Genomic DNA, 18,097 nt, shown 5'->3' on the forward strand with positions numbered 1-18,097 from the left:
GGTGCTTGGCTGCTGTGAGTTACTGGCATATCTTTATTGTATTCTGATGCTTTTTTCTTTCATTTTCATACAAACTGAAGTGATCGAAGTATTATCACTGTAACAAAAAAGATGGAGAGTCATGACATGTTTAAGATGGAGTAGCATTAAGCCCCTTGGAGGAAAAATGTAACCTAGAACATCTGTAGGGCTTCTTGGCAACAGTTTACCAAAAACGTGCAAATATCTACATACCCTAACAGGGAAAATGAGGAAAACCTGTGCTGTTAACAAAATGAGAGTCCCAGACTTCAAAAGGTTCCCCACCCTCTCTTCATTCCCCTGGTTTAATTTACTGTAATTTTTCGAAGTTATTTTGTGTTTGAGCAGTCTCAAGGTGCCATGCCAGCTGGTTACAAAGTTTGGCAGCAAAACACTTGGAAGTTTTTCTTCCTATATGCCATCTTCAGTTTCGCAAAGGTTACCAGATGAATGGTCCCTAAATAATTTACTCTAATGTAGGGCTTAAAGAGGCTGTGGAAGACAAGTCCATTTGTCTCTTTTATGCATTTGAATATGTAAGTGATGTTTTCTTCAGTACAGAGAGGGAGAGTGTAAGTGTGTGGCTGGGTCTTAGAAAAGAGAAAGAGCTGGTAGACATACATCCTTTTTTTAACTGTCTCTTTTGGTGTTTTTTTTTTCCTTGCCTTTTTATTTTTTGGTTTGTTTTATTTTATTTTTTGGTTTGTTGTTTTTTTGTTTGTTTTTTTTTTTCCCATGGTGTGGGGCTTTTTTTCTTTTTTCTTCTTCTTCTTTTTTTTTTTTTTTTTTTTTGTGATGGTGGTGTTTGCTTTTTAATTGACCTATCAAACAGTTCTTGTTACGGCAAATGCCCACAGAACGCTAATGGAAAATCAGCCCTCGGACTTCCAGTTCATACATGAGAGCTCTTCTAGCAAATCTTACAGCATAGAACTTGATTTCAGTCTTCAAATAAGCAAAACTTAGCTTAAAAATATACTGGTATTTTAAAGGAATTGGTGAAATACCTTTAAAATACAAAATTTGCTGTAGTGAGAAGTAAAATAAATAATATAATCAAGAACTGAAAAACATTGTTTTTTATATAATTAACAGCTCATTTTGAGTTAATTATCTACAATTACAAAAATCTAATTGCAATTTATCCTCTACTATCTGTGGGAAGAATTGTAGACAAGGGAATGTGCATCACTGCCAGGCATAAATGCTGTAGGATGGGTACAAATAATAGAGGAACCCTTAATGAAAAAAAAGCAAATAGGAGCATGCACCTGTGCCAGACTATTGAAAGGTAATTGTAGTCAGAAATGAGGTATGTAGTTTAAAAGGCATCTTGTCATCTCCTGTAGGGATTATTTTTTTCCCTCATTGAAGAAAGCAAAAAAGATTCCACAAGCAAATACAGTACAGAGTTTGATTTCTGATACAGATTTTCCTCACAGTCTGTTAGTGAAAATGAAAACTTCGATCTCAGGGGCTACTACAAATTATAGCCAGATTTTCAAAGGGCTGCTTGTTTCGTTTTCTCTTCTACATGGGATATTAAGGTCTTTTCGTTGTCATTGTCAGCAAGCATTGTCCGTTTCAGCCTATTTGGTATGAATTTGCAGTGTTGGATTTGTCCTTTCCCTCATGTTGAGAAGAAATGTGCCTGTCCCTCTGCCTACTTGCAGCTGGGCCAGCATGTGGGACCTGAACCACCTTCAGATGCAGGATCTCCATTTCTCTAAGGTGCAGCAGTCAGAGCAGGTTTTATTGAGGACGGTTTTCAGTAGCTTGGAGTGCTCCTCAGTGAGCCCACAGCCAATTTGCAGCTATGGAGATGGTAGCTTGTGCAATTAATGGCAAGTTGTCTGTATAATTTCTTTTCAAGTCTGCCCCAGTGTGCAAGATGCTTTAAAATATTCAAAATAAAAACATAACCTGATGCATTTGTTTAGCATAAAACAGCCTTTTACAAAGTGCTTTCCATCTCCCAGACGCAGATGCTTGATACATGCTCAAGTACCCACTCCATGCGTATTCAGTAGGATCAATACACCCAGCACCTGCTTTTGTGTGTGCTCCTGACATCTGCATCTGGGAAAGGAATTTTAAAACTCTTTCCTCCTTCATTTAATCTTAACTTTGGATCTGAATGGCATGGAAATAAGCTGTATTTAGTGGCATCAGCCAGAGGAGACACAGTTTTCTACTTTGCAAGCACCCCTCTCCAGAGTGCTGCTGCGTGCCTAAATCTTAACATTTGAGGTTCCCTGTTTTTCTGAGTCTTAGGCTTCCTATAAGGCTCTGCCAGTGTGGCTGCCTTCTCTCTAACGGGCATCTTTTCCTCAGATTTCACACGATTCTGCCACTGAGCCTCTACACAAACCCGTGCAAAGTGTTCTAAAGAGGAATTGTTGGATACAGCAGCTATCAGTTGTGTTTACAGTTATTTGCAGGCACTCTTTCAATGTGTGCTACCTGGTGAAAGGATTCTTTCCTGGTGTATTAAAGATTTGCAGGTGGAATTTGCCACCTTTAATTTCGTTGAAGGCTCTTTATGTTTGTGTGCCTCATTCTACATCACCCGTGTGTATTTTTGCCAGTTTGTATTTTTAGTTACTTGAAAATATCAAACACAGGATTCAGCAGTGCTTCCCCTGTACTTGGATGCTTATTGCTATGGTGATAGTTCCAGGAGGGAGTGCTGTCAGGGGTCTTTTAAAAGATTTTTATGTTTATGGTGTAACTATTTTTATTATCTAGTGAGAGGAGGTGACAATTATCTGTTGCTCCTTGTTTAATGCTTTGTTATGAACTCTTTTCTGAGGCTTGTTAGACATGCAGGCATCTTTCTGTGGTGATGTGCAAGCACACTTATGTGCTTTTGTCCAAATATTCAATGCAATTAAACAGACCTGCAGAGGAACGCAGACTCGCAGCTCCCCCTGCTGTCCCAGGCATATCCAGGTTTGTTCACACAATTCCTCCCTCCAAATAATTTAAATATAAAATAAAAATCAGATGCAATCGCACGGCTCTGCCACTGCTGACCTGACTTTAGCTGGCCCCATTACTCCTGTCTTTGAGGAGAAGAGAATTGAAAAACAGTGGTAGCACCCGTTTTGTTTCCTATGAGGAGTTTTCTTCTCAGTTCTTCATTCCAGCGTGTCACCGCCCAGGTCCTGAGGTGTGTCCAGGACCTGAGCCTCTGAAAGAGAAGCTGTCACCAGAGCTGCAACTGGCTCATTGTCCGAGACTCCCAGGCTTCGAGTCATCTCTGAGTTGTCCTTGGTCTCTCTAGGTGTGTCTATAAAGGACTTGACCAACTTTTAGGAACGTACTGAATAGTTTGTTGGCATTTTTAATTTTTTTTCTATTTGCTGTTTTGGCAGACTGGCACATTAAATTGGGATGAAATCAACTGTGGTTGCAAATGGCCCATAAAATCTGTGTATCTGGAAGCTGCTTACCCACCTGTTAGTGCCTCTTTTAACAACCAAGTTACTTTCTTGTTCCAGATAATTTTACATGGAAGTTTGTATCATTTTTAGATAGGATATTTGTGGAGCGAACGCTTGTTTGGCTGGTAAAAAAAAAAGTACTCGCAGATCTGCCAATAGTGCACATGCTGAATTAGGTGCGGATATGAGTTTTTCTTTCTCTCGTGGTGGTGTCTGGCTATATATAGGCACAGCATCCTTCCAACAGATGGCTGCTGGAGTCTGCTGTGACGTATGGGAGAGTACAGTCAGACACACATTTTTGCTTCATTAGTGCCACGTGCAGACTCTGAAGGTAGTAGGTTTTTTTGCACAGGGTGAAGGTTTTTGTTCTGCTGTGGTTACTAAAAGCATAAAGGGGAGTGTGTGGCAATTTTTTACATATACCTATGCATGCATTTAATGTTGGGGGTTTTTTGTTAGGGTAGGCAGTGATCCTTATCGGACTGGAGAGAGAGGAGTTCATTTCTGCTGACCTGGTTCCTTTACTAATCTAATTTTCAGGTTTACTTTCGACTGCAACAGTGATTTCAAGCTGCCTATCTAACATTTACCTGAATTATGCTGATTCTGTTCTCATTATCACGTCTGCTGCACACAGCAGTATTACATCATTCCCATTGCAGTCCAAAGTAACCTTGAGCAGGAAGCCTACTGAGAGGCTGGAGCTTTAAGATGTAAGCAGGAAATGCCATAAGTAGTTTCTGTAGGCAGATACCCTCACCCTGTAGGTGAGGTCTTCAAAAAGCACGGACACTCAGGTGTTAGAAACACTGCTAAGCTTAGAAGGGCAGTTGGTGAAAACAGGCTTGTCAAAACACAAGTGCTTTGGTATTTTCACAAAACTTGCATTTCCTGCCAGTGTTCTGCATGGGTTTGGTTCAGTAATATCCCACACCAAAACTAAAAATGCTTGGAGAGTTTTTTCTTTGGGTTGAAATATTGAAATGCATGCATCTCCTGAAGGAGTTTGTTCCTTGCCAACACTTGCAGACAGTGAGAGACATTTTTGCTAGTCATTTGCAGATGCCTCCTTTATGGGAGAATGTAGACACTGTTAGTTTACTGCTTGAATTGAATTTTGAAAACCTGAATTCTATTTTTATAAATTGGAGTGGATTACTTTTTCAGACATACCATTTTGTTACTCTTTATTTTTATGTGTAATCTTGGATGAAGAGAATATTATGTTTAACCTAGACATTCATATGTCCCAGAAACTTATCAGTTGGAAAAGTTAACAAAAACCTTATAAAACAAAATGTTCTGGAAGGAGTTTTAAATCAGGAAATTTTAAACCCACCTGCACAACTTTCATGCCATTTAAAAGCTTATATCAGAACTGATGGGGCAGGACTAAGAACAAAAGCTATAGGTATTACAAAGTTATGCAAGAAATCCTCTGTACCCTGCTGTTTTGCCCATGATCACAACTGCATTAAGCTAAAACCCACTCCACCACCCCTCCTGTGACCTTGGCTGCACTTCAGCACACAGAGAATTGAAGCAAAAGGCAAACTTTAGTAAATATTGGGTTCTCCCACTTGGAGATTTGCAGACTATATATAAAGATAACAGCACACATGCTCTCACTCACTTCCCAGCTCTTGCTCTCTCTGAAGTGGACTTTGTATATTTGCCACTGAATTATTCTGACATAAAACTTCCCAGACCGTACTGTTGTATAGAGTTGAACTCTGTGGCTTTGCACGGGTGCTGAGGCTTTGCAAAACTACCCATTATATTTTTAAAAGTGCTAATTTTTGAGAGCCACACAGAGAAAATTTTAGATTCAGCCCAGCTGATTTGTTCTTCACACTGCTCCTGCGGTGAAGAGGATTGATTTTTGTGTTTCTTTTGATATTTGGCTTCATTTCCTCTGGTACTCAGTGCTTCAGGCCTTAATCCTTTAACCTTGAATGCGAGCATCAATGCTTCAGGAGGGATCAGGCCTTTTGATGGAGAGAGGACGTCTTTTGTTGTACCAAATGGTTGGGAGTAGTATAAGGCAAGACAGATCTCCAGACAGTATATATTTCACTGTTGTGTTAGAAGACTATAAACAGAGGGTGGGTTTAGTGGGGATTATAAATAATCTGGAGGAAGGTGGGGTATTAGAAGCAATGGAAGAGAGTTAATGACTTTTTCTTTAACATTTGACCAATAACCAGTCTATCATGACAGATGTGTACTGGGTTGCCAAATGCTATAGTCTGATTTGGGTAACGGTTCAAAGCTCAGCGTGTCATGGAAATGGCACTGTGGTCCCTGATGGAACAGGGGAAAAAAAGCTTTTGAGCTTCTCAAAGGGCAGTATTTGTGGAAGCAGATGCTTGCTTGCCCTACCCAGCATAAAGAACAGTTCTGCGGGCAGCCAGGAGAGTTCGTACTGCTGGATTTTTATAGGATCATTAATTATATGTTATAAGGCAGCTAAGCATGGCATTCCTAACTCGATGAATTCCATTATGAATGGCCTTTTCATATTCCTCATCTCATTATATTAAATGCATGTGACCTGAAGTTTAGCTAAAGTTATTGTTCGGGTTAACTTTCATTTAGTGGTTGCCCTAGTTTTAGAAACGGTATGATCTTTAGATTTTATGGAAAGTCAGGTTTTTTTATGCATGTTTTTGCAGCACTATTTTAGATAATTTCATTTGAAACTAGGTAGGAACCTCTGAGGTGGCAGGGAAGGGATTTAGTCACTCCTTGATTTGACTGGAGATTTCTGTACCCATTGGATGACAACATCCTGTTACACGGATTTGGCTATCATCTCTCTGCCAATAACTCTTAAACCCTCTGCTCTGTTCTGTCTAATCTTGCATATCTGACTGCCTCCCTGACATATAATCCCAGTTGTTTTGCCTTCAGATCATTCCTAATCTGGCTGAAACAGAACTCCTTACTTTTTTATACTGAATCTCTCTTCACTTCTGATTTTGATAATGCCACATCCTCCCTGCCACTCAGACTCATAACCTTGGGGTCACTCTTCTCTGCACTCATCTGGGCTGCTGACAGCTATTGCAGCTTCCTTCTCCCTCACAGCCAAAATATCCTTTTGGTGTGTCAACAGTTAAAACAACACCCCTTGCTCTAGTCCTTCTTCTTGCACCTTGACTACTCTGAAGTCTTCTTTCACTGCTCAGTATTCATTCACCTACTTCAAAATAAATTTTCCAAATGGGTATCTTGGCTGCTTATTCAGATCTTGTCTCCTTTGCTTCTCTTAGACTCACCTTCAGGTTCCCGTTGTCTGTGAAAAGCTGTTTCTTATTTTATTTTCTCTGCCACCATCTCTTCTTTACTCCTTCTGTTATGTGGCACTCAGAGTTTTGTTGTGTGGGATTAACTTTCAGCCATGTGCTCCTACTACATTCCCTAATTCTTTCTGTCTTTTGGAACCACTGGGTCATGTCATGGTGATTTCTGCCTCCGTCTCTCTGTTCTGACAATGTCTTTCTTGTTTTACATATACCAGTTTGAGCTTTTTTTTTATTATTTTTTTCTTTTTTTTTTGTCCTAAGCTTTTTTGGAGTGTTTTTTTCCTCTCCCTACCCTCAATGCTAGTTTGGTGAGTTTCAAACTAATGTCTTTCTTTGTGCTAAACACAAAGATGGTCTCTGCCTGGTAAATACACCTAAAATCTACACTGTGCTCAAAAGATTTCATTGGTGACCTGGGGAGAAAAGCATTAGAACCCAACCACAGTGACAAGTCATCAGCTCTTCTTTGTAGAAACATTTTCATGGGGCTCCTAGCATGCACAAGAGTTTGAAACAAAACAATTTGCAGTGTCTTCAGTCTTCTGTCAATAGTGCCAGGCTTCACCTCTTTGTATAACTACATGCCCTTCTGTTTGATCAAAGCATAGTTAATCCTTCTTTTCTTTTTAATTCTGTGTTCCCTTAATCTCCATTTACATCTTTGCATCCTTTTTGAGCAAACAATGTCTCTGAGAGATAGTTTAAGTTTATATACCAGCTGTGGACTCAGTAGGGCTGAGGTGGTTTGGCAGAACAAATAATGCAAACCTCTGAATCCACATCATGGTGTCAGAATGGCACTCATGGCATCTGCTCTGGACAGATGTTTACACCAGGTTGTAACAAACTTATGCAAAGGTAGACTTTCATGCCCAGAAATCAATAGTGGTAGCTCTAAGATGGCAAAAATCACTTATATCTGGACTAAAAGGGTTTCCAGAGGCTGGGAACTGGCAGACCAGAGCCCAAAGCTTCACAGCAAACAGCCTTGTGCCAGGATCTCTTCCCTTTGTTCTTTCTCTTGATGCTGGACATTAGAGCAATGCCAATACATATCTCAGTGGTATGTGCCTTTTAGTGAGGCAGTGGTTTCTGTCTGGTTTCAATTCTATTCTATCTGAATATTTTCTAAATATGAGTGCAAAAACATCTTAAATCTGTTCCGTAAACATCCTGGTTGAGTCAATATTTGGTGGTGCTGTCAAATTCACATAAAATATATGCACTGAAAGGAAATCTTTAGTGTGTTGGTTTTTCTGTGGGGCCCAGGCCATGGGTTTTATAGTTGTATGCCATTATTTAGGCATCTAAGTCTGTATTGCTCTTGCAATAAGTACTTGATTTTTCAGTCACTAGCCATCAAGCATGGTCTGTGAAATACGTAACTTCAGTGAATTTAAGGCAACTGAAGTGGCTAAAATTGTTATTTTAAATCTTTACCAACAGCTATCTTGTCAAATCTACATCTGTTGGGCATGGTAATCTACTAATCAAAGTAAAGTCCAAAGTCTCAACTTCTCTATTTACTTCATTTCAGGCTAAAGGATTTTTTTTAAAGCAGATCAATAAACAATCTCAGTGTTTTCATTTTACTAAGCAATATAATATGGATGAGTACTAGTGTAGTGGTAAATCATTAATATACTCTTTAATCATAGAGTGACCATGTCCCACAGATGTGATTTAATCATGGAGAAATGGCCAATGAAGTGTGAAGATGCATCATGAAGGGTGTTTCTAACTGATCTGGGATAGTGTATGACACCATTTTAAAAGATGCTGTAGTATGAGAGTATTTGGGATGCCGTGTACATTTGTAGTTAAAGACCTGGCAAAATTCTAACATGATTGGTTTTATCATTATAAAGCAAAAATCAAAACCTAGGTCAGGTTTGTTTTTGGCAGAGGAGCCAAATGGCTTTTTGGAATAAGAAAAGCACTGCAGCTTCCAGATTCACTAGTCCCAAGATTTGTAAGACTTTGACACTAACAGATCTATAACCCTAAAAACCTGTAGTAACCTGGCTTAACATGCATAATTTGATCATCCTGTGATACAGATAAAGGTGATTAGAATAAGAGGACAGAAATTTAATGGAAAGAGATGGGTCTTGCAAGGGTGCTGCTGTGTTGTTTTCAGTGGTAATAGTTCCTGGTTAGAGAAATCAGATTCTGCAGCCTCAGAAGAATAGACAGTATAAAAATTCTGATTGTGTTTGTTATGGAATTTGATTCATTCATGAAAGTCTTTCCCTGCGACATGTTCCCTGATATCAGGGGAGCTGTCAGTGACCCAGAAAGTCACCTCAGGATCCTTAGGGGTATGTGTATTTGCCCAGTTTAGTGGTTATCAATTTTCATTGCTGTTGGTGTGAGAAGAAACTTTGTTCCTTCATTTCCTCACTTAGAAACCAGGAATGAAAATTTATCTTACTGGTATCTTGAGTTTTGAAACTTAGCATCAATCAAGTGTAACTTTTTCAAGGAACAGAAGCAACAGTAGTTGTTACATCTTTTTTAACTGTTCTGATCCTCCAAAACTGCAGATTTTCTGTGCATGTATAACTTAATCCCCGCACAAAAAAGTGCAATCTTAAATAGCTGTTGCTCTAATTAGGAATTTCTTCAGAAATGAAAACCCTGTGAGTATCTACTATTCAGCTCTCATTGTGTCCCACCTCTGCTGTATAGTCACTTACCCTTGGCAATTGATTGCTCCATGATGTGATCCATGATCAGAAAAAGGGCTTTTGCAGTTGCTGCTCATTTACTGGAAGCTGCTCTTATCAACACCTATCAGCCTGTCTGGAAACTTCTATAGAGGAGAGAGTGCTTGTGTACTGATAGTCTCAGCAAAGGAAAACATGAGGTGGTTACCTGCACACCCAGACCCACCTCTGCCACAGCCTGTTTTGAAATGCAGCCCATCTACTGTGATTTTGTTCTGAGCAAGCCAAGTTGAGAAGAGATGATGTGTTGTTCTTCTATGCCTTTATCACAACCAAATTGCAATCCAATTTGGGGCATGTTTGTTCAGGAGATAGCTTGCATATGGCATTTCGATGGGTATCTTGTGATTGGGGCTGGCTCTCAGCCAAATGCTAGTGATGCTGGATAAAGCACTAAGACTGGCATTCACTTTGCTGAAGAGCATGTGATTCTCCTTCTGAAGGAGAGAGTGATGCTGCCTGATGTACTGAAGAAGTTTAGATTTAGTTCAAAAAGTTTGTCCTAAACAGGGTTTTGCATCATTCCTCGTGGTGCTTTGACTGGTGACAGCCAGGCAGGCTTTTCAGGTATACAGACACTGTTTGGAAGGATTGTTTTTGTACCTGTGACTTGACATTTACATGACTTCTTTTGTGAAGGCTGACAGCAGAGTTTGCTGGAACGACAGCTGCTCTGCTTTGCTCTATAAGAAAGGCCAAACACACAGTCAAGAGCATTTTGCCCTGCTAAAGCTTGCCCAGTCTGTTTCCTGTGGCCATTTCTCTGTGACTGTCTGAAAACCTTTATGCTATAATTTTCTTTGAATTCAGAAAAGAGATAGAAAAGTAATCACAGCTATAATTTTGCTGTTTTTTAGGAAAACTCAGATATGTTTGAAAGGTGCTGGTAGGGAGTTGAAATGTAGTGAACTTAAACCAGAGGAAGGAGAGGGCTTCAAAGGGAAGGCATGCATATAATTCTAGGTTAAATTTAGCTTAATACTTGTTACAAATGGACCTCTAACCATGCATATTAAGTGAAGTCCTGACTTCACTGAAGATAAAGACAGTGTTCTGACTGATTCAGTGGGGCTAGGGTTTCACCTATGACTGGTATGATCTAATAGGTCATCGCTAATTAAGAGTATATGTGGCCTCAATTCCTGCTGGTGGAATTAAATATCTGAGCACCAGCCACTGAGGGAATGGGGAAGGAACTGGTCTCTGAAAGAGTGGTCTGGGGAAGCTGTGCTATGGATTGCTGTACCCTGGTACAGCTTCAGATACAGAAAAACTTTTAGCGTAGGTACCGGTATAGCTCCTCCAAGGTGACAGAAAAGTAGACCAAATGCAGTAGGTTCAAGAGACAGAGCTCAACAGGGGTGGAAAAAACCCGAAAAACAACAGAGAAACCTGACACAGCTATGGGCATTACTGGATTCAAGGGCATTGAGCCTGAAGAGTGCTGTAAGAGATGAAATCTCTTCATGACAGCTCAGCAATATGTTGTCTGCATAATAACATGTAGATTGTAGGCAATCACTGTCTATTTTCTGTGATGAAAAATCCTTTTATTACAAGCAGATTTGATAATATTTGTATTTCAGTTCCAGAACTCTCACTGACTGTTGAAGTGTTTCCCTACCTGTCCCTGCCTTCTTGCCTTTTGCCTAAAAAATGTGTGAGAAGGGAGATGGACATGGTCCTGAAGACAGCTGGAGGAGAGGAGGTGCTGAGAAACCTTGACTGCACCTTTTCAGTGGTTAAAGTGGTCTTTTCAGAAAGATGGGGACAGACTTTAGAACAAGGTCTGAAGCGATAGAACAAGTGGTCATGCTTTTCAACTTAATGGACAGATTCAAGTTAGATATGATGAAGAAATGTTTCACTATGAGAGCGGTGAAACACTGGTACTGGTTGCCCAGAATGGTCATGGATGCCCCATCTCTGGAAACATTCAAGGTCACTTTGGATAGGCTCTGAACAATCTGTTCTAGTTGAAGATGTCCCTGCTCATTGCAAGGGGATTGGAGCAGGTGACCTTTAAAAGGTCCCTTCTAACCAAAACTATTCTCCGATTCTGTGGTCTCAAATGCACATGCTTTCTAGAAAGGAAAGCAGCTGTTTCGTATTGACATTCACTGGATACTAGCAGTGCCATTAACATATGCTGATGCATCTAACATAAGCCTCAAAATGCCAGGTTTCGTAATTGGCCCATGAAATCTCACTCTGGTCTTGAATATGGTCTGCAATGTCTGTATTAGAATATGACTTTTCCTGCTTCTTAAAGGGAGGAAAAAATGCTAAGCTTTTTTCTTTTTCTCTAGTGTTCTAGTTTCAGTTTGATAGGCTTTAGATTTTTTAAGAGTGTGGTTTTAAGGTTGTTGATCAGCTGGCGTGAACAGATTGGTTTTGTGGGGAGGAAAGGAAGGGTGACGGCATCCAGGGATGAGAGGTTGCCCTGAAGTTCACACTGTGCTTCTCCTCCTCACCTGCAACTCTCTTACCTCCCTTCCAGCTCTGCTCAGCTGCCCTGTGGATTTGTACATTCTGCACAAAGAAGTAACAAGTAGACCAATCTCCCTTCTCTTTCCCATGTACTGCTCTGCTGGCTCATACATTCTGATGTGTTTCTCCTCAGCTCCACTTGAGGGGACTGGAAAAGTTGTGGTTGTTCAGTAGACCACTGCCATTTGTTTTCAGATCCATGCATCCAAAGCCTGCAGTGCTTCTTTTCTCCCTCCAAATATTTTTTTTCTTTTCTATGCAGACAAACAGCCTCCCAAGCAGCCCTGCTTTGAAACGGGTGGTTTTCAAAAGTGCTGTTTGATAACAAGCTTGATGTGAACTAATATAAATTTGGACCCCTGCTGGAAAGAAGATCCTGACACCTTATCCTTTGTCCCAGTGCTTGTAGTGCTGCTGCTTTATACTGAGCTGACTCTGGAAGCTGATCTGGCTGGAAAACGCTCCCAGCCAAAGTGGCAGGGGAGGAAGCAATTTTCAGCCTGTTTGTCAAACTGTATCTGAAATGGCAATTTGGGTTCCAGCTACAAAAACGTATTGCTTGGGTTGTCTACTTATCACCAGTTTTGCATCATTAAGTGTTATGCATTCTTGGCCTGATATAATTGCAGCAGATTGCACACATGAACTGTTAATTATTTTATTTTTAAAACAGAAATTACGGAACAGGAAAATAACATTCCAGCATGTTTGCTTTTGGAGCTAACCTACCACAGCAATCTGTTAGTTTGATAATGGTTAAACTCGCAAGCCCTTGCCTCAGCAGAGTGCAGTAGGGTACCATTAAGGCAGCCATCTGTTGAACATACATACTGGAGGCATGAATTGCCTCACGTTTTGGGTTTCTGAGTAGTTACACCATAGTCTTATTCTCTGAATGCCACTGATCTGCACTGAAAAATGCATGGAAAGATCAGAGTTCAGTGAAAGGTGAGCATCCAAATCTGGGATCAAAGACTGGGAACCCAGTCAGCCGAGCTGTGGATGTGGAGCCGGGAAGAGAGGATACCTCATGAGCGAGGTAGATCACATGCTGATCGTAAGCACGGCTCTGGCAAGAGCTGCTTGGGTTGCTTAGCGATTCAACAGATCTGCAAAACTCCATTTGCAGACCAAGGCTGCCATTACGTTGGATTGATTCATCAGGATCAGCAGCTAAAACAAGTTATATTCTATCGGAGTTTTTCTGCATTAGTTTACAAATGAATTTACTTGGCTCTAAGTGGACATTTATTTTAGTATCTTGAAGAACTGACTTTCCTCTATTAAAGTAGAATAATGTATCTATATGGTGCCCTAACTTGAACAGTACATAAAGATTAGTAAATAAGACCCCATTAAAAATACTTATAATGTAAGTAACATGGGTCCCAATAGCCTTTCTAATGTCCATTAATGCTTATTCTGAGGATCAGAGCTCATTTTACTGAGCCATTTAGTCAAACCGTGTGATTATTTAGAAAGTTAATTCATGCATACTAAAATCTAGCTTAAGTAATGCAGAGGGTAGGAGGTAAAACTCTATGGAGACGATAGTCCTTTTTGTTATTTAATGATCAGCCATAATTAACTTGCAAATTTGAAATAATTAGAACAAATTAAAGGTATTTAACTTTGCCTCCCTAAAGAAAAATTCAAATTGCACCAAATGCAGCTTTAAATTATTCAAGTCTCAGAGGTCTGTGCCGGGTTTTTTTACAATGCCTTTTCTATGATGAGAATACCAATCTGCTTTTTGTCAGAAAGCATCCTATCAAGTAATTGTTCTTTGTGTCTAATAAATGACAGCTATTCTTCTTTGTAAAAGTATTTCAGTCTCTGAAGACTACATCAGCATTTCCATGGCATTTTAATTCAATAAAACAAAAGGTTAATGTTTTTCTACTTTTTAAGGAATGCAAATACTAGCAGCATTCAATGGGTCCTGAATGACATTTAAAATTTGCCATTCATGCTCAGCAGGGTTATCGCGATACGAGGCTCAGACAGGATGGAAGGAATGTTCAAGGTGTGTTTTCCTTTGGTGATGGTGTACTTGGATATTCATAATGAGGCAGCAGTGTTGAGACTCGCTTCTTTTCTGGTGACACTACATCTCCTGCTTCGGTGTAGGGTAGCTAGGTTAATAAGGTCTTTATTTAGAAAGTCTTCTCTGTTGTGTACTTTCAAGGAGTGCCATGAAAATTCATTGGATATTGTGGTGCCCTGCAGGAAGTCCTACTAACCATGGTGCCTTTGAGTGACACAATAGGTAGTTGGATATGAAAATACAGAGGAACCTCTTTTGCTGCTAAATCTCTCCAGATATAAATAGCTGATTCCTTTGGACCATATGTTGAGTTTAAATTTCCAGGTTGGATCAGTCACATCATTCGTTTTACTAATTATTCCAGAGGTGAATGAGTAATTATGTTCAGAAACAGATTTTCCTTATGTCTTCTTTGTTTAATTGTGGTAGATAGTTAATTACTAATTTTTTTTTTTTCTCTGCATTATCCCTTTCCCTCCTTGGTCTGCACACCTTTCAGATTAAGTGCCGTTTTAAGATTTGAGACTCTATCCTTACTTGAGCAAAACTTTAGCATGAGCTGTCTTCTATTAAATACTAAACAATAATGCTCTAATTGTTTATTACAATTATAAATGCAAATACACTTACTTTTGTTATTCATTATACCTTAGCTTATGTAGCTTCTTCTTGGTGTCTGCCTCTGCCACTGCATTATTTAAAACAGAACTCAGTATTCTAGAGGCAACTGCACCATGTAGAAGATACTGCATTCAGAAGAAGAACCAGTTGAGTAATCACCTCTGTATCTGCAAGCCAAAGGTCACTGTCTTCACCTGAGGCCTGTAGGCTGTAATCAAAAGTGCTTTAAACAACTCAAAAAACCATCCAAATAATGACAACCTCACTGTTTTTTTAAATGCTGTTAATCATCCAAGTACAGGCAAATGGAATATGAGGTCCTGTTTTGTCAGAGAAATGTGGTCAAGTATTACACCTTTAAGACTCTTTAAGCAGTTGCTTGTATCCAAAACCGCCTCTTTTTGCTCTTGGGGTTGCAGGAATTAGTAGGTTAATAATTTCATATAATTCAAATAAGATAATAATTTAGTCCACCATAAATTTAAAAAACACTTTGCAGTATTATTAGTGGTCACACAGTTAGAAGCCCTAAATGGAGGTTATTTGGAGAAGTTATATCCAACACTTCAGTCAGTTATTATAGGTCATAAGCCATTATATACTGTTCTGCATTAATAATACAGGAGTAATACTAATTGTCCAACAGGCTCAGTGGGCCCTATTAAACAATGTCTTATACAGCACATTGATGTGAAACTTTTAATTTAGCTATCATTTCCTATTTTTCCCTCAGATCTACAGCAACTTCAGCAGTACAAGCTTTTAGGTAAAAGATTCCTGTGATTCAGCCTCCATGAAGCTGTATCCTAACTAATACAATCTCAGTCACACTCTTTGGGTTGCCAATGTAAAATTGGTGCTTAAACAGTAAAAAGATTTATCACAGAAGTATAGAATGGTTTCGGTTGGAAAAGAACTCTAGGATCATAGAGTCCAGCTGTTAAGACTTGTTTAATCTTCTGATAACTTAGGAAAGCTGTTTGTCACTTTCATGACTGCAAGTAGATGAATATAATCTTGGGATAAATTGTATTATTTCATGTGGATAATACAAAGATACTTTTAAATATTTTTAATTTCTTTTATAAAGGGGCTTTTTTTGACAAAGACTAACAACTTACATATGTTGAGAATTGTCATTTAAAGCAGTAGTTACTTCCCAGAGAGCAGAATTTGAAAGCAGTAGGTTTACTGCTTTCAAATTCTTTCAAAAGTCTTTACTGAGAGAAATGTGGGTCTTCATAGCCCCTTGTCCACCCAGAACATTTTGAGATGCCTGTGTCTGCACAGTTGAGGTCATGATTGCTCCCCATCACCAGATTTGCCTCCTGCCTCTATCCATGCAGTGATTATGATCTTGTGTGAAGTTCATCTTGAATCATAATGATTCTGGTTAACTTTCTCTTTTCTTACTTTACTTGAGGTGCTGCACTTCTGCATCAGATGCTCTCCCACCAGTTTGCTCATGCATTCTCTATCCTCTTTAAAAGTACCTCTGTTCATTCATCTCACTTTGTCTCCTCTCTTCTCATCCATTTTCTTCTTGAGTCAGCTTCTCACCATCCCTGGAGGCTTTTAAAAAACATGTAGATGTGGCACTTGGGGATGTGTTTTTGTGGTGGTCTTGGCAGTTGTACTCAGATGATTTAAAAGGTCCTTTCCAATAAAAATAATTCTGTGATTCTATAATCTGCTTTCCTTTTGCAAACTAAAATTTCGGATTTCTCTTCAAGTGATCTTCAGATAATCTTCTCTGTTTCCGCATTCTAGCGAAGTGAGCATTTTTTGAACTTCTCTTTTTTCCAGTTTTTGCCCATTGTGCTGGACAAAGTACTTTGCATGTCTTCATCCCACTGGTCCTGTCCTAACCACTCAAGAAATCCAGGACCTAATGCTTTTAAGGAATGTGCCCAATGCCACAAAAGTCCAAATACAGTTGTCAAGAGTGCTGCTTGCTGCTGATAATCAAAGACTCCTGATAAAGTGGGTTGGTAACTCTTCAAGCCTTAGGTGTCCTGCTTTCAGAAATTATAAATGGATTCAACAAGAGCTCAACCAGCAGCATGATGTTTGTGCTTCTGGAGAGTAGAAGTAGGGTAGAGAGCTGGGTGCAGTGTTAATGGGCTGAGCGCATCATGTAACAGCACGATCTTTCTTTCCTCCCAGTGTCCCGGTGTTGAAACATGAAGATTATTTATTGAGGACACCTCCAGTGAGCAAAAACTCCAGAAAACCAGGGAGCAGTCGTGGGAGCAGTTCAGGGAAGAAAATGGTTGGCTTTGGCGCAAACGTGGATGATGGGCAAACCCCTCTAATGCAGACCAAGAGGGAAGGCACCAACTCCAGGAAAGGTAAGGGGAAGCATACTGTATTGCAGGGCTGTGAGTGTGCTGGTGTGTTCAAAAGGATATCAGTAAAATGCACAATTAAAGGAAGAGCTTTGCAGGCGTTTAAAACAACATAAGAGAAGGTGGTAGCTCCATTTAAAACAATAAAAAATATTTTAAATAACAAATGGTGATCTTGTCTGCTGTTCCTGATGAAAGAAAAAAATAGCCCTTAATCTAAGAAAGCTCCTTCGATGATTTATTTTTTAACTTTCCCAAAAGGCAATGAGAATAAGTGCAGTGGGGTTTGCTCTTTAAGTGTAATCTTTGCATTCTTTTCCTCCTTGAGTGATGACTTCACCATCACAACCTGCTATTTTGCCACACAGGGATGTCTGTACTGCTAGAACCTATCCTGCCCTTAGCTTAGTGCCTCCACTTAAGGAGCAGAGAAGCAATCTTTTCTCTCTTAGGAAGAGAAAAGGTTGGGAACAAAAGCAGCTTGGATGTTTCACTGCTTAGCATTGAACATAATCCTTGGTTCAATTATGAACTAGCTTTTTTTTTTTTTTTTTTATTTTAACTTGTCAGCCAGTTTGCCGTATATGTCAGCATAAAAATAAAGAAAACAGCAAAATGAGAAGAAATGTGGTGCAGTTCTCAAAGGAACAAATAACTTGTGTTATTGGTTAAGACCGTACCAACATTAAAAAGCAGTCCCTGTGAAGAAACTTTCAAAAGGGTATCATCAGCCTGGACCCAAACAGTGGCTGAGGTTAATCTCTTCCAAGGCACAGCTACAAAAGTTGGAAGCCTGTAAAGGGCTTGTGTCCAAAAAAATCAATTTCTAATTTGAAACAAAATCATTTTTGACTAACAGGGGTTCAGGACCCATTACTTTTGCTGTATAGTCTGCTGACATTTCACACTTTCTGTTGTGCACAATGAATCCTAATAGACATTTTATAACATTGCTACACCAATCAATTTAAGCAAGAGAAAGCCGTTACAATTCTGCAAAGTTTCAGGGGCAATTTTCACTGATGGTTTTCTTTTATGGTTTTTTTCAGCTATCATTTTTTTTCTTCTCTTTTCCTCTTCCTTC

The 18,097-nt window shown here is 39.5% G+C and overlaps 1 protein-coding gene across 2 annotated transcripts in view; it reads left to right on the forward strand.

Annotated features, from left to right (window-relative positions):
• KIAA1328 (KIAA1328 ortholog) overlaps positions 1-18,097 on the forward strand; it is a 171,894-nt gene that overhangs the window by 118,418 nt on the left and 35,379 nt on the right. For both annotated transcript variants that reach the window (XM_039566615.1, XM_039566616.1), the window contains one exon: positions 16,832-17,016. In XM_039566615.1, the coding sequence (XP_039422549.1) occupies positions 16,832-17,016 (185 nt within the window). The remainder of the gene's footprint in view (positions 1-16,831; positions 17,017-18,097) is intronic.

This window comes from Corvus cornix, chromosome Z (genome assembly GCF_000738735.6).
Source record: "Corvus cornix cornix isolate S_Up_H32 chromosome Z, ASM73873v5, whole genome shotgun sequence".
Lineage (NCBI taxonomy): Eukaryota > Metazoa > Chordata > Aves > Passeriformes > Corvidae > Corvus > Corvus cornix.